A 17,127-nucleotide genomic window follows, 5' to 3' on the forward strand; every position below is an offset into this window, starting at 1 on the left:
CTGTCCCAGCTGAACAGCATTCTGGATCAGCCTTTTGTTGTTCCATCTTCACGCATGTTGGCTGTCGATAAACTCATGCAAGTGCAAGGATTTTTTAAGGAGTTATCCAAGTTCCTCACTTTTGGCACAGTTGAACGGCACCAGACGTTTTTATGAGCGCAGTTGGAGACTCTACACCGATTAGTGTAATGGAAAGGAGATTAATCATCTCCGTCCGTCTATTAGTGAGGTAGCCGATTTTCCCTTGTATTTATTTGACCAAGGAAATCTATATCAATGATTCTTGGATGTCGGTCCGTTTTGTTCCCAGTTTTATCTGCTGGACTGAAATTGGTCTCGTGACCAGTTATGCTATAATGGTTTAAGTCTTTTTGCTCGAAGACGCTGCATGCTAAAGGGCTAACAAATCCTCCAGACTGGGACTTGTCATTGGTCACAACCCCTTCGAGCCTATGGAAGTATGCCACTGTGAAAACAGTTTTTCTTTTAGCTCTGGGGCCAGAAAGGCGGCGTTCAGAGATCGGAGCACTGTCCTTCCAGGGACGGGTGTGCCTCCTTCATGGACTCGCAAGTTATTTTGAAGACTCGGATGGGCCTTCTTGTCAATTACCAAATCCCAGGGTGTGACCCGGAACCGATCGTCATCCCATGCCTCACTAATATAGTGGGTACGGAAGACCATCAGAAACGGATTCTATGTCCTGTCTGAGCTCTAAGCTGGTAATTTGGTCACACCAAGCTGTCTCGGGACCGCGATAATCACATGTTTGTCTGTTATGGGCGAGGCAAGCATAGCCACCCTGACTGTAATATCACCATTTCACGGTGTATTGTTGATACAGTCATGAAAGCGTATAATTTAACGGCTTTTTCAATGACCAATTTTGGGACATCACAAGGTAAGGAAGGGCACATGAAGTGCGTGAAGTAGCCAACTCTCTGGCTTTGATGTATGATGCCTCACTCGAGCAGGTGCTCCGAGCAGGGTTCTGGAGATCTCGGAATTTCTTCATTAACTATTACCTGATGGTTTCTACAGGTTGGGACCAGTGGTGATGGGTCAGACAGTGTTCGTGGACCCAGCCCGCACCACCAAAGAGCCTGTGCACAGAAGCATTAACGTGATGGTGTCTTCAGCCAGAAACAGCCTTATTTTGCTTGGTGATCCTGGCTTCAGTCTGCGCTTTCGAACCCAACCAATATACTATTTTAATACATTAAAATTGTTTGAGTCCTATTTTATTGTTCAGGCAGTCGGCTTTAGTGAACCGTTCCAATGCAACAAGACTACATTGGTACCGACACAGCCTGAGTTTCTTGTGCAAGTACAGGGACACCCCTTGTTGTCTTCCCTTACTGATGTTAGTCAGAATGGAAGGGGCTGCTCGCATGTGATGAGACGTCTTTGAAGGCCTGGTTGTTGAATCTGACCTCCAAAGTGAACTCCCTCTTGCAGTCGGGTGGTACAATGTAGTAGGGCTGGGGTTGAGAGACAGGTGGGAGGGGGACGAGCAGTACCTCTGCCTGTCCAATTGGCCAGTGAAGGTCTGGTTCTATGTTGCTTGACCTTCTAGTCGAGTCCCCGGGGATCTTCTGTATCTGCTGTCCCAGCTAGACTGCACTCTCTCGATCAGCCCTTTGTTGACAATCTTCACACGTGGAGGTTTCTACAAACTCATGCAAGTGCAAGGATTTTTAAGGAGTTATCCAAGTTCCTAACTTTTGGCACAGTCGAACGGCACCAACAGTTTGTATGAGCCCAGTTGGAGACTCTACATCGATTGATGTAACGGAAAGGAGATTAATCATCTCCGTCCCTTTATTAGCGATGTAGTCTATTTCAGGTAGCCGTCAGAGTATTCTCACCCCCAGTGAACTTGCTACTCTGCTTAACGAGTAATAACTGAAATTTATTATTTCCACGGATTTTCTTGTAGGCATGATTAGGTAAACAAACGGGGTTGTACAACCCTAATACTCTGTTGTTTTCCCTGTGATATACCGTGATTTTTTATCAATGTCTGTCCGTGAAATTGTTGTTCACTAATGCATATTGCACTGACAATAGGTACATGCATAAAGTTAAACCGTTTTCAGAGCCATGATGTTTATTGCACGATTTGGCAACGCATAATCGCATCTAACAACATATAGTTGACTCATCTTTAATGGCATGTTTGTATATATCTGTAAACAATATAATATCTAATGAAACAAAGTATGTTTCAAGATCACATACATCAAAACACATAAGAAAGTGCAGAGTGTGTCAGACAATGATGTACTTGGCTACACAAACGATGTTTCATCTATCTTATATTTGTCTTTTTATTTAATTCGCAACCCACTTGCGAGTCAAGGATGTATTAACTTATTATTTGGGAAATTAATTTAATACCATATTGCAAATTAGTCTTTATTTGTTGATAAAAATGTAACTATCTCTATGTCATGGTATATGTATGTTACTATACATATTTTACATGCTCGCCTGATGGAATTTGTTATGTTCTATAATAATGAATACATTAAGTTTTAATGCCGTTATCCGTGTGTTTGAAAAGCTGCCATAAGAAACAATCTCTTCCTCATCCATGTCCACTGAGTTTGCAGAAAGTAAAGCAACTTTTTAAAAACAAATTTATATATATATTCAAAAAAAACAAAACGCAAAATCCGACACATTTCTAGAAACTTGTGATTTTTTTGTTGGGGGAATTTCACTTATCTTCACATATACGGTTCTACGCAGTTACAATAAATGTTTTATGTCACATTTATAACATGTCATTTATGAACGAACACGCCAACTGATCACCAGTTCATTAAAAATCGGTTAAAATTAAAACCGCGTTTTTTGTTATTGTATATTACTACATTAGTGTTACAATTTTCAGTGATGTTTTGGACTACTGGTACATAAGGTATTTTCAGTCCCTATACAAAATATTCATAAAAACTGATTAGGGAACTTAGCTTGGATTTGTATTTGAAATGTGTAATGTTTCAAAAATCGTATTTTGGGGGGGGGGGATTTGGACGTAATTTAATTGTGATTGGTTGTAGTGGCGTGTCATTCTTTTCCATACCTGTTTATGCTCGGTTGCTATGGCTTTGGTGACCACTTTTCCTTTCAGAAGAAGTTTACTTTCCGCATTTTCATCATAATTGTATCCAAGAATCAAAGTAGACACATCTTCAGAACACTCACAGCATTCAAGTAAATCTAGCGTATGCTGTTGTACCTTATTTTTCAATACAATGTATCTTTCCTTAGATAACAAAAAAATAAATTCACATATAATAATACTCTGTGCCCTGTCAAGTCCGCTGTAATAACTTTTATTGCAGTAAAATTGATGGATGTGTAATAATGTAATTGAATACAACTGATGTCATTTGAATCTTCCTTGCTTCTGTTACTTTCTGTAAATCTTGTGCTAGATCGATATCCATCGATACCATCACTGGGTCACGGCTAGCAAGGGTCAGGTAGGCAGGTGAAGCAAGTATATCCTGTATCTCAAGTCATCGTCCAATATATGTTCCTCCCCTGAAATAATTACATGTATTTAACATGTTATTACACAAACGTGTATGACAGCAACAAATACAACTGCAAGTGAGTGTGTGTCTTTGCACTGACCGTTACATGTGGATGGTCTTGGAATACGTTTCACACCACTATCTAACAACAATCGAACCATCTGGAAGTTGTTGCTCTCTGCGGTAAGCTGGATTGCCGTGACTGGTAACATCCCTCGCATGACAACGCAGTTGATGTCAAGTAATCTATTCTGTTAAAAGGATGAAAATGACAGAATGAATCTTAGTAATATTCAATGCAGTACAATTTAAGCTATGGACAAAAATAGTATGCTACGGGAGGCTTAAGCCCGATGGCTCTGATGTAAATTACAGAATTTTAGTTCATATATAGTTTGCATGACGTCTTTAAAATCGAAAATCGTTGGAGCTATGTTGTCTATTGTTGTATTGGGGGATGAATTGAGCATATCGGGATGTAGCGGAATAATGCCACTAATTTTACAGATGTGTTGGGTATGGCAAATGAAACGAAGTACTTAATATAAATGGTTTAGGAACTGGTTATTTGCATCAAACAACAAAACAATAGATGTTCGCTGCTGCTTTTATTATAAAATACACAAATGATATATGTTCGAGGCGAAGAGAGGCCTTTAACGACAACTGCTTACCTTCAATAACATTTTAGTTTTAGCAACTTCACCGCGTTCAACAATTGCTAAAAATTCAGTTTTGCCAATGAAATAGGCCCACTCTTTAGTTGTCATTTTGCAAAGATCACGTACCTCCAACTCAGTCATGTTTAGTTCCGGAACCGACAGTCGCGTTTCCTATTTAGTATTGAATCAGAAATGGTGGTTGTCCTCGGGTTTTACGATTGCAGAACGCTGTGAATCACTTGAGAACGTGATTATGATAATAAGATGTGTTTTCAAACGCGAACGCTCTGATCACGTGCATAATACATGTACATGCTTGTATGATTGGCACTGCTCTTGTCCAGGGTTCACACAAATTAGCATATCAATGAAGCATTATATTATATTACATTATATTTTTTACATGTAATGCAGATGTACTTTAAAATATGCGGGTTACTGGTACTATACTTGCCGTGCAATCTTGAATAACAATTAACTACTAATTCAATATATTCCACGATTACATATGGTTCGACCGAGTGTTCACAAGTATATATATATATATATATACATACATACAGTATAACATTCCACAAAATAATTTTGAAATAATTTACTGAACGTTGCCTTATCAACACAATTGAAATGGTAGTTTTGAATAGAGTGTGTGCATTATCACTCCCTTCCCATAATTGTTGCTATATTATAAGAATATCTGATGTAAATCTGCGATGTGTTTTTTTTATAATTCCGAACTATGATATAAATATATTGATGGCTCACAGTCTAGTGGAACCATGATGGTGCTTGCGTGCAATCTGTGTTCATTTGACCAAACTTCCAATACAATTAAGTCATAACTTGAAACTTACTTTACTTTGGTGACAAATAATCTGTGCGAATGTGCCACGCATGACCAAGACAGTAACGGATGTTACTCGGAATATTCAACTGGTGAAACTTTCTACACGTGTTCCTAGTGAAATGCTGAATTGTTCGAATTACTAGCTTCGAGTTAAGAGGTATTTTAGAGACAACTCTGTAATTCATTTGTAATTCGGTGTTCAAATAACAGTTGATCAAACATCGAGTTACGGCAACATTGATCTTTTTTTGGGGGGGTTAACTTTTTATGTTTTTCACAACTCAAAATTAACTGTTAATTAAAATTCGAGTTAAGAAAATTTGAACGTTAAATAAAACAAAAAATATTTTTTTTTATAGACGCCTTAATTTTTCAACCACAAACAGGCAAAGAAATTGTGAATGCTAAATAACCTATTTAAAAGTTACATTATAGTAAAGTGCATTATTATTAAGGCGGAACATGTGAAGACAACATTTCAAAAAGTAGGTCACAACTTCACCAGAGAATATCAAAGCTGTCAAATAGGACATCTATATCAGTACCTAAGCCAATCGACATTGTGAGGAAAACAAACAGACAGTAATATACGATCACAAATTATTTTGAAAAATTCGTAAATATGTAAATTAATTATCATATACTTGAAAGCGCCAGATAGTCCTTCACATAGTAACATCATAATAAGGAAGACTACGCCATAATGTAAAAAGTCATTCCGGGTGATGTTCTTAGTAGTGGAAATTCGTGAATATTGAATACTTTTGATTTGAATAATATAAATTCAGTGTTGTTGCTATTGTAAAACCTAGCCAATTGCCTTAAAATAGGAATGTTGTTATTATTTACTGGAAAACATTGAATACATTGATTAGAAGAGCCCAGTTCAATGGCAGGTAAAGGTTAATATAATGTTGTTACTAATTATTATATTATAGCATTATCAATACCAGTGGATTTTATGACGTCATTGCAGCAGTTTATTCGCGATAATGTATTACATTATTGAGCATCAAGGCCCTGTCCCATGGATATGAATACAATGTTGATTTCGAAAACGAATAAAGATGAAACTATTAAAATAGAAGAAATATTGTTAGATAACAAGTATTTAATACCACAATCGACATCAAATAAAACGGTCCATAACCAATAACAGCGAATTTCAATATCGAAATCAGACAATATTGTGAAGGCATCGTCGTCTGCTCTGTGCGCTAACGCGCGTTCGGTCGAAGCGTTCCATCTAGTATGCGCGCTTCTAGATTCCGCGACTGATGCTGCTGTCCTGGTGGCCTCCTGATTAGTTCGCCTTATCGTGTTGTTGAAGTGAGGCTAACCGAGGATAATTTATCCAAGCAAATGCGATAAACGAAATGGGGGTACAATGTATGTCTACTAGTACAGAGAGATGAATTTGTTCTGTTTTTTGTGAGACATGAAATTGAACACAGCGCCCTCTTGAGACAATTTTTGGTAATTTTGAGATTTTTCTGTGAAATGATTTTTCTGACATTGTAAAGTGCCTTATTGTTGTAATTTCATATCTTTGATAATGGAATGCTTGGATTTAATACTATTTTTATCAGAGAACAATTTCTTCATTTACTTTCTTTTGACCGGTCAAAAGTCATGTTTCAGCATCCGTCCATTTTTGAATGTTGTCATCTGCTAGGTTGGCGGAAGATTCTTCTTCTTTTCTGAGTTAATTTTGGCCATCAATCATTCATTTTTGATGCCAATGTCACTGGTAAGCAATGTATTTTATATTGTATTTTCTTCAGCATTGTATTTCATGTTTTTTACGAGAAATTCACATTTCAAGTTTGTTGAAAAATTGTATACATGGCGACTATGGACAGTTATAGGCTGCAAGATTTATTGAAATTTGTTATTGTTCTTTATGATATAGAACCAGATACTTATGCACTCCTGATGACATTTGAGTAATACTTGATGCATTTTCTAACCACTTTATGATTTCATATTTTATGACTGTTTTGATGTAAATTTGATTCAGTGTATAATTTATGCATTTACATCTCGTGCCTAGACTGTTAGCTGAAACTGAACTACACTATTTGATTGAAGCTGTTTACAGTGGCGGTTGTCTAGACTGAGTCAGGGTATATTTTGATTGTGTACTTTTTGTGGGACTATTTATATAAATGTTTACTTGTTTACTTTATTTCCATTTTTATAGTATTGTTAACCATTGTGAACCGTACAATATATTTTCTAGTGAGGTTAATTACTTTATGTGCTATTCTGATGTTGTCAACAACATATAAACACCTTGTTTATATTGTTGACAATATTGGCGGCCTATTTGGCATAGCATTGAATTGTAATGTGCCTCTGAGATGTTGTGTATATGTGTATTTATGTATTTATGTTGTGTATACTGATTTGCAGGACTTCTGCACCGTGTTATTAAAAACCCTGACTGTTGACGTGAGGACTGTGAAGATCGCAACTGTGTTTCTACTAATGTGAAGTAAGAAAATATTATTGCCGTCCATTTCATCGTTGAATGGTTTGAATTATCCAAGAGTACGGAAGATCAACATTGACACTTGTCAGAATTATTTTTGTTTTAGTAACAGTGTGATACTCACATGTGTAGACATGTGTATGTAGACAGGTCTTATATTGTATATTGTACTTGTATTTCACTTGTATCTCCGTGATTTTTGTTTAAAATTATTTGCATGTTCCGCATATTGAACTGTTATTGTATGATCAATTCTGAGTGTACAGCAATTTTCTTATTGATTGTATTGTATACTGATGCATGCTTGTAAACTGTATTGAATAGTATATGAATTAATATGTCTGACTCAGACACCGAGCAGGAGGTACAAGCTTTAAAGTTGAAGATCCAACAGCTGGAGTCAGTTGTGATGGAAAGAGATAAAGCAGCTGCCCGTGCGATTGCTGAAGCTGAAGTGTCAGATAGAGAAGTGAAACGTCTGGTTGCAGAACTGAGAATGAAACCCAATGTAAAGTTCAGTTCTCCCCCTGTGAATAGTAGTAGTACTGGTCGCATGGTGTATGTTGCCCCCAGCAGGAAACTTGACCGCTTCAGAGGCAAACCAGAAACAGATAGTGATCTGACGGTAAATGACTGGATTGAGGATGCTCAAGCTATTATTACATCCAGAGGTCTTAATGCAAGTGAAAGTGCGAGTTTCCCCATCGAACATCTAGGTGGTAAGGCCAGACACGAAATACTGGGAAGAAATGAAATACAGTACGATGCCCAAAAGATATTTGCTGTACTGTCAAGAGTCTTTGGTGATGCAGATAGTTTGCCCCAGCTTCAACAACGATTTTATTCTTACAAGCAAACCGATGGCGAAGATCTCATTTCCTGTTCCCTAGAATTGGTTAACTTGTATGACCGTATGGTACAACTTGATCCATCCTTTAAATTTGGCAGAGATATTCAGCTGAAAAACCGTCTGTCTGAAGCTGTGTCTGATGAGAGCATGAAAATGGAGTTGCGTAGACTGAATAGTAACCAGCCTGAGCTTAATTTCTTTGACACACGTGACCGTGTTATGGGGCTGGTGGGGCAGCGTAGCAAATTTAAAGTAAAGCATAGTGCTGCTGTTCGAGATGTCAAAGTTGAAAATGACTACCGTGAATTGATCTTGAAGCAGGGTGAACAAATAGCTGCGTTACAGAAACAGTTAAAGTCACACATATCCTCGCAGACCAAGCCTGTGAATAGAAAACCTGTTGTTGCACCAGATGGTAAGAGGCACTGCGGATCTACAAACCACTTATGCTGTGATTGTCCTGATAAAAAGCCACGCCGCAGAGTCACCAAGTTTAAACTAGTTAAACCTACTGCTGAGAGCCATGTGGTGGGTGAAACGATTGATGGAGGCTCAGTTATAAGCAAGATTGTTGGAGATTGTCCAGAAGTTGTTGCCAAGTTGCAGGGACAGCAATAGCATGTTTGATTGACACTGGTGCTGAGGTGTCTACAGTGACTGAACAATTTTTCAGTGAGCACCTTGCTCACGGGGAAAAACTACAGGATGTCACTGCATACATCAAGATTACTGGTTCCCAGGGCCTGGAAATCCCCTACTCCAGCTATGTAGAACTTCCTGTGACATTGTTTAACCACACTTTCCATAAATTAGGTTTTTTAGTTGTGCATGATCCAATAAATACTCCTATTGAATCACGCAAGTGTAGGATACCAGGTGTTTTAGGTTCTAATGTTTTCAGAGATATGAGAATGGTACTTGTAGATAAGCATGGTGAGCAGTTTGTTGAGAAATTAAGTGAGAAGCTGAGACCTGATGAAGTTAAACTTTTGCATATATTGGAGGCTTACAAAACTACAGTCGTGAATCAGGAGACTTGTGTTGCGGAGACTGAAGTTAGACATGTCAGAGTTGCTGGAAAAAAGTCGGTGCCTGCTAGATCATTAAACGTCATTGAAGGGTCAGTTCAACCCAGCCCAAAAGGCTGTGTGCATTATGCAATGCTTGAGAGACATACAGCCCATGCTACAGAACTGCAAAATGGAGTGACTGTTGCTACAGCTTATGTCACGATTGATGATAGTGGTAGAATTCCCATGCAGATAGCAAATTACAGCAATAACGATGTTTACTAACCACCCCATACTCCAGTTGGCGTGATTGAAACTGCTTCTGTGGAACCATCTATACAATTTCATACAGTAAATGTGAATGAAGTTCAAGTGTCAGAGGCTAATGTGAACACATCATTAGTGAACTAACTTTTTTACAGAATGAAGGTTGACAAGATTAGTGATGCTGAACAGGTCAGATTAAACAGTCCAATTGTCAAACACTATGACAAATTTAGTAAGGATGAAGATGATATCGGTTACTGTGACGTGGTGAAACACAGAATAATAACAACTGACAACATACCAGTAAAAGTGCCGCATCGCAGAGTATCTCCACATCATTGGGAGGAAGTTTGAGAATACATACGCAAGTCATTGGACAGAGGCATCATACGTGAATCGTGCAGTCCCTATGCTTCACCAATAGTTCTTGTGAGGAAAAAGAATGGTAAGATGAGACTCTGTGTCGATTACCGTTCTTTAAATATGAAGACACACAAGGATGCATATCCAATCCCCAGAATAGAAGAGGCATTAGAGGCTCTAGGTGGTGCGAAGTATTTTTGCAGTTTAGATCTTGCCCATGGATTTAACCAACTGAAGCAGAAGAAGACATTGAAAAAACTGCTTTCCGTACTGGTACAGGTGGTTTATACGAGTATACTAGAATGCCCTTTGGCTTATGCAATGCCCCTGCCACCTTCATGAGACTAATGGACAAGGCGTTTGGTGACCTAAACTTTCAAACTCTTCTGGTGTACCTGGACAATATTCTTGTATTCGGGTCAACATTCGATGAAACTCTTACCAGACTAGATACTGTGCTCACTCGTTTAGGTGAACTGAATCTTAAGGTTAAACCAGAGAAGTGCCATCTCTTTGGTACTAAAGTACATTACTTGGGTCACATGGTTTCCAGTGAAGGCGTAGCCCCAGATCCTGAGAAGATCCGTGCTGTTCAAGAGTGGTCTAGACCTGAAACTGAACGAGAACTGAGAGGATTCCTTGGACTGAGTGATTACGATCGAAGGTTTGTTCCAGGGTATGCCAAAATAGCTGCCCCGCTTCATAACTTACTGAAGAAGCCTGATGAATTTGAGAAAGTCTCAAAGACAAAAAGAAAGAGAAAGAAAAATGCCAAGAACCATTTGTCAGTTGATGTAGCTTTCAATAATTTGAAAAAAGTACTAATTTCCCCTCCAGTCTTAGGTTATCCAGATTTCACTCTACCTTTGATACTTGAGACTGATGCAAGTTTCTTGGACCTAGGCGCTGTACTCTCACAAAAACAAGGTGACCAGATAGTTGTACTGGCCTACGCTAGTAGAAGTCTAAAGCCAAATGAGAGGAATATGCAGAACTATTCAAGCATGAAGCTTGAATTGTTAGCACTTAAATGGGCACTGACAGAAAAATTTAGGGATCTGTTGATTGGTGCAGAGTTTGTGATTTATACGGATAACAATCCCCTGAGTTACTTACAAACAACTGCTAGGTTGGGAGCGACTGAGACGCGTTGGGCAGCAGAACTTGCACAGTTCCGGTTTACTACAAAATACCGCTCTGGTAAAAGTAACCAGAATGCTGATTCCCTGAGTAGAAAAACTAGCCATGGTAGTGAACTTCATACAATGTCTGTTAGACTGGAAGAGGTGAGAAGTAGCTGTTTTGCTGAATGTGCTCCAGATGTTAGTTTATCTACTGCACTACCCAACTCCCTCCGTATGAAGATTCAAAGTATGACTGCTACTGTGTTGCTCAATGAAATACGTGTGAAATCCAAGAAGGTCGAACCAAAAACCATTTCCACTTTACCATCCATATCAAATGTCGACTTAGCCCAGATGCAGAAAGCAGATAATAACATCTCTAGATTGTGGTTTTATTGGCAGTCAAAACATCCACCCACAACACGTCAGCTGATGAAAGAGTCCAAACCAGTGAGAAAACTACTATGTTCTTGGAAACGCATCAGAGAAGACAATGGTGTACTCTATCGTATAGTGCATGCTGATGGCACAGAAGTTAAACAACTGGTTTTGCCAGAGACTCTCCAGGACAAAGCGTTAAGTGGAATCCATGACGAGGCTGGACATCAGGCAGCTGAGAAAACAACAGCTTTAGCACGAACTAGATGTTATTGGCCAGAAATGGTTGTTCAAATTGCAGAGTATTGTCGTAAATGCTCACGATGTACTTTTGCCAAAGCAGGGAAGAGCCTTCACCCCACAATGGGATCCCCGACTGCAACTAAACCACTAGAGGTACTTGCTATGAATTATACTGTCTTGGAGCCAAGTTCCACAGGTATCGATAATGTAGTTGTACTCACAGATGTATTCACTAAGTTTACACAAGCTATACCAACGCGAGACCAGAAAGCTACAACTGAGGCACGAGTGTTAGTCCGTGATTGGTTTGTCAGATTCGGTGTCCCACGAAGACTACACAGTGACCAAGGACGTAATTTTGAAAGTCAAATAGTGAGAGAGCTTTGCAAGGTATATGGCATTACTAAAAGTCGAACCACTGCATACCACCCAGAAGGGAACGGTCAATGTGAGCGCTTTAATCGGACCCTACACGATCGTTTACGTACCCTCTCTCCTGCCAAGTCTATGCATATAATAGCACTCCTCATTCGTCTACTGGTTATACACCCCACTACTTGTTCTTTGGTAGGGAACCAGTACTCCCTATTGATTACCTACTCGGTAATGACACTGTAACTGAAGGTGATGCACAGATGGATGAATGGGTTTCAGACCATCATAAGAAACTGACTGAAGCTTTCAAAAGGGCCTCACTGAAGACAGAGAAGGAAGCTCTCAGAAGAAGAGTAGCAAATGACCGTAAAGCTGATAAAACTGATCTACAGCTTGGTGCCCGTGTCTTCCTGAAGAATAGAAGGGTGAAATGCCGTAACAAAATCCAGGACAAATGGGACCCAGTACCGTACAGATTGGTTGATCGGCTTGACACTGGAGGAAACACATATGTAGTTGAACCTGTTAATGGAGACCTGCCAAGGAAGACGGTACATCGAGTAGAATTGTTAGACTCCAGAATCCTTGCAAAAGGCATGGAGATCAACGATGTTCCTGACAATATTATGTCATGACAGTCTTATGAGCTGTCAAGCAATAACTCTGATGACGAAGAGTACGATTTTGGTGTGGATTGGTGTAGGCAATAAAACGAAATGTGCACCCTAAGTCCACAAGCTGTGTCCTTTACACCAAGGGAATCCACAGGAAATAGACAGGTACCTAGCGATTCAGAAAATGATCAACTGAGGTCTTCAGACAAAGCAGGGAAGCGTCCATTGGAACAAACTGTAGGACATACCCATCCTATAGAAACTCCTGTAGATTCACAACCATTGGTGACAGACGATGCTCCTGTCGTCCCCAGACGCACTACTCGTGCAGCTGCAGGACAACATTCTAGCCCCCACCATTTGCCAAAATCTGCCATACAGGAAGCTACTGCCAACATACAACTTGACCCGACAGTGTTAGCTAGCCTTATACAGAGTAACAATAATATTACCCAGACTAATCTTTTGATGATGAAACTGTTTGCCCGAGATGCCTAGTTCACTGGTAGGCCCAAACATTGTATTTGTGATCTTCTGAATATAGTTTTTGATAGTATTCAAACATTGTATTTGTGATCTTCTGAATATAGTTTTTGATAGTAATCAAACATTGTATTTGTGATCTTCTGAATATAGTTTTTGATAGTATTCAAACATTGTATTTGTGATCTTTTGAATATTGTATTTGATAGTATTCAAACATTGTATTTGTGATCTTCTGAATATTGTATTTGATAGTATTCAAACATTGTATTTGTGATCTTCTGAATATTGTATTTGATAGTACTCAAACATTGTATTTGTGATCTTCTGAATATAGTATTTGATAGTATTCAAACATTGTATTTGTGATCTTCTGAATTTTGTGTTTGATAGTATTCAAACATTGTATTTGTGATCTTCTGAATATTGTATTTGATAGCATTCAAACATTGTATTTGTGATCTTACAAGTGATGTATTTTGAAGTCATTCTTCTGTCATATGACAACGTTTGTATTTCAAGATCGTATTTTGTTTTCATTTGCATAGTTGTTGAGACAACAACTTTAAGCAGGGAAGTGTGTGAGACATGAAATTGAACATAGCGCCCTCTTTAGACGATTTTTGGTATTTTTGAGATTTTTCTGTGAAATGATCTTTCTGACATTGTAAAGTGCCCTATTGTTGTAATTTCATATCTTTGATAATGCAATGCTTGGATTTAATACTATTTTTATCGGAGAACAATTTCTTCATTTACTTTCTTTTGACCGGTCAAAAGTCATGTTTCAGCATCCGTCCATTTTTTAATGTTGTCTTCTGCTAGGTTGGCGGAAGATTCTTCTTCTTTTCTGAGTTAATTTTGGCCATCAACCATTCATTTTGATGCCAATGTCACTGGTAAGCAATGTATTTTATATTGTATTTTCTTCAGCATTGTATTTCATGTTTTTTACAAGAAATTCACATTTCAAGTTTGTTGAAAAATGTTATACATGGCGTCTATGGACAGTTATAGGCTGCAAGATTTATTGAAATTTGTTATTGTTCTTTATGATATAGAACCAGATACTTATGCACTCCTGATGACATTTGAGTAATACTTGATGCATTTTCTAACCACTTTATGATTTCATATTTTATGACTGTTTTGATGTAAATTTGATTTAGTGAAATTTATGCATTTCCATCTCGTGCCTAGACTGTTAGCTGAAACTGAACTACACTATTTGATTGAAGCTGTTTACAGTGGCGGTTGTCTAGACTAAGTCAGGGTATGTTTTGATTGTGTACTTTTTGTGGGATTATTTATATAAATGTTTACTTGTTTACTTTATTTACATTTTTATAGTAATGTTAACCATTGTGAACCATACAATATATTTTCTAGTGAGGTTAAATTACTGTATGTGTTATTCTGATGTTGTCAACAACATATAAACACCTTGTTTATATTGTTGACAATATTGGTGGCCTATTTGGCATAGCACTGCATGGTAATGTGCCTCTGAGATGTTGTGTATATTTATGTATATTTATGTATTTATGTTGTGTATACTGATTTCTATTATTTATTTATTATACACAGGTTTATTTTTTGCTTTTGTTTACACTGGTCCAGAAATAAAAAGAACAGGACATTGCATTAAACTCTACCATCTCGTTTGTGTAATATTCTTGGCGTTACATTTGTACTACAAAATTTGCGAAACGAGATCGACAAAAGACCGACGTGCCTCTTATTTCCTCGGCGTCGACTCCCGGTAGATGTAACAGTCCGGGCACAGTTTGTATAAATAAATGAAAGTATCATTGTTCCCAGGTGTGTATCTGTTTATTTATACAGTAAGATTAAAATCACTGTTGGTTCTCCTTCTAGGAAGGCTAACACCCACTGGCTTTCCGGTCATGTTCGTTCGCCCGCTACGCTACGTTTGGCTTCATAGTATTCGTCAAATCCCCGCCTTCCCGTGAAATTTAAAATAACTATTACACAGAACAGTCGATCCAGCTGAGCCACGGCGGCTATCTAGCCTAGTGTACTGCAAGCAGCGGTGGACACGATACGGCGTACCAGTCCCCGGTACCAGTCACGGTGTGGCGTTCGCTCAGGCGATCACTGTAATGCTACTCCACATCACACATCAGTCACTCATTCACTCGCAATGTAAATGAGTTCAATACAATTATATTTGATGGATTAAAACTAGTTTCTTCCTTAGTTTTCCATATGAGATTGTGGAAATAATTTCCAGAAAGACATTTTAAATTATTCAGATTTACGGGCCAGTGACTTTGAAACTATTCCGTTCACTGTAGATTTTTCTCCGCTTTTTAGAGGCAAAAAATCCACTGTTAATGACAGCGCTACAAAACAATAGCAATAATGAACTCCTCGACAACCCATAATGGACTCAAGCACACTTTGTGCTCCATATATGTACTCGGCTCACGCCTCGTACATATATGTCGCACAAAGTGAGCTTTCGCCCATTATGGGTTGGCGAGTCGTTCATTATTGTTTAATTATGATATAGAATGTAAGAACGTGATTGTGCAATTTATGTGGTTGTCTGTCTAAATTGTTTTGTAAACACCACATATAACAGGTGCTTTTTGCAGGATCAGAAGCTGGGTATATGGAGACATTAGTAAATAAATCTTCGGCACTAAGACTAATGTCAACACTTTGTGAATTTCCCATCAGCGCATTCTCTAGCAGCCCAACTGTATCAACGCATATAGACTATTCCGCAATTATAAAATGGCAATTTCATAATCACTCATTTGATCATTACAATATGTAAGTTATTCCGTAATCAGTATTGTTAAGCTGGGATGTCACATATTGAATGGCAAAAACACTGAGTTTATCGTAGAGCTCAGTCCGTGGTAGAATCACGTCTCTTGTGGGTTTTATGACGTTGAATAATGTTTATGTTCGATGTGAGAAAAAGATTATTAGAACTAAGTCTGTTTTGACGTAATTACATGCATTCAGTCTTTATACAACGAATATCAGCGTTTGTGAAATTGGAAGCTATTCTCGCTACAAGCACAACAATAAAAATAAATGAAGACCTCTATGTATGGTCCAATACATTGATTTCTGCCAACATTGATTTATATCCAATTACCAGCGCGATGCGCAACGACGTCAGATGAACGCGTCCCACTGTTAGTCCAATAGAAACTTTGCTTGGGATCTCGAAGTTTTACGCAGATATGTGTCTAGATTGATTCCTTTAAGTCAGGTCAACTCACTTACCAGCAGAGGTACGGTGATCATTGTTGTTCATCCATTCACAGTAGTCATGCAAGCTATTTTTGTTCAAAGTCACTGACGAGGATCACGAACCTGGACGCTTAGTAATCAGGTAAGTGCTCACCTCTAGTAACGGACAGTACTCTGTCATTCAGTAGTACGACTATGCATAAAACAGCGGATAATTACAGGAGTGCAATGCATGTGACAGCTTGTATAGTGATACAATGGTCAACGTTTTTAACGAATTAACGCATTGATTGGTTAAAATTCTTTTTTTTTGTTCAACCTCAGTTGAACATTTAGCAATTTCTAATTATAATACTAATTTCTTTATTTTCATCTGTTTATTAAGTTCTGTTTCATTGGCTAATAGTAGTTTATTTATATGTGTATTACGTTTTGAGCTAACGTGATTTTTATTATTTCTGATATGTTCGACCTTTTTGTGCCACGAATGAATTCATTTTGCAAGCTAAGTTGTCCATAATTAACAGCTCCCTTCGAGTTGAGAACATTTTCATTTCACAAAGAAAAGACCACAAAGCATTTTTCGGGTTCCCTGTGAACACAAATAAAGAGAGTTATGTTTAATTCAATAGTATTT

General features: G+C 38.2%; 2 protein-coding genes across 3 annotated transcripts; one reads left to right on the plus strand and one right to left on the minus strand.

The window, feature by feature from the left end:
* Window positions 1-3,326: 3,326 nt before the first annotated feature.
* On the minus strand, window positions 3,327-4,495 carry LOC144363029 (uncharacterized). 2 transcript variants are annotated; one of them, XM_078013959.1, is made up of 3 exons: window positions 4,335-4,495; window positions 3,647-3,797; window positions 3,327-3,553 (listed from the first exon to the last, which is right to left on the minus strand). In XM_078013959.1, the coding sequence occupies exons 1-3, from the start codon at window positions 4,347-4,349 to the stop codon at window positions 3,489-3,491; spliced, it is 231 nt and encodes a 76-aa protein (XP_077870085.1). In that variant the 5' UTR covers window positions 4,350-4,495; the 3' UTR covers window positions 3,327-3,488. The 2 variants fall into 2 exon arrangements, with proteins under 2 accessions (XP_077870085.1, XP_077870084.1); XM_078013958.1 differs by having other exon boundaries at window positions 4,221-4,495.
* Window positions 4,496-7,886: 3,391 nt separating this feature from the next.
* LOC146747551 (uncharacterized) lies at window positions 7,887-9,017 on the plus strand. Its single transcript, XM_085497354.1, has one exon. The coding sequence runs from the start codon at window positions 7,887-7,889 to the stop codon at window positions 9,015-9,017; it is 1,131 nt and encodes a 376-aa protein (XP_085353480.1).
* Window positions 9,018-17,127: the final 8,110 nt, after the last annotated feature.

This window comes from Saccoglossus kowalevskii, chromosome 3 (assembly GCF_978046115.1).
Source record: "Saccoglossus kowalevskii chromosome 3, keSacKowa6.1, whole genome shotgun sequence".
NCBI lineage: Eukaryota > Metazoa > Hemichordata > Enteropneusta > Harrimaniidae > Saccoglossus > Saccoglossus kowalevskii.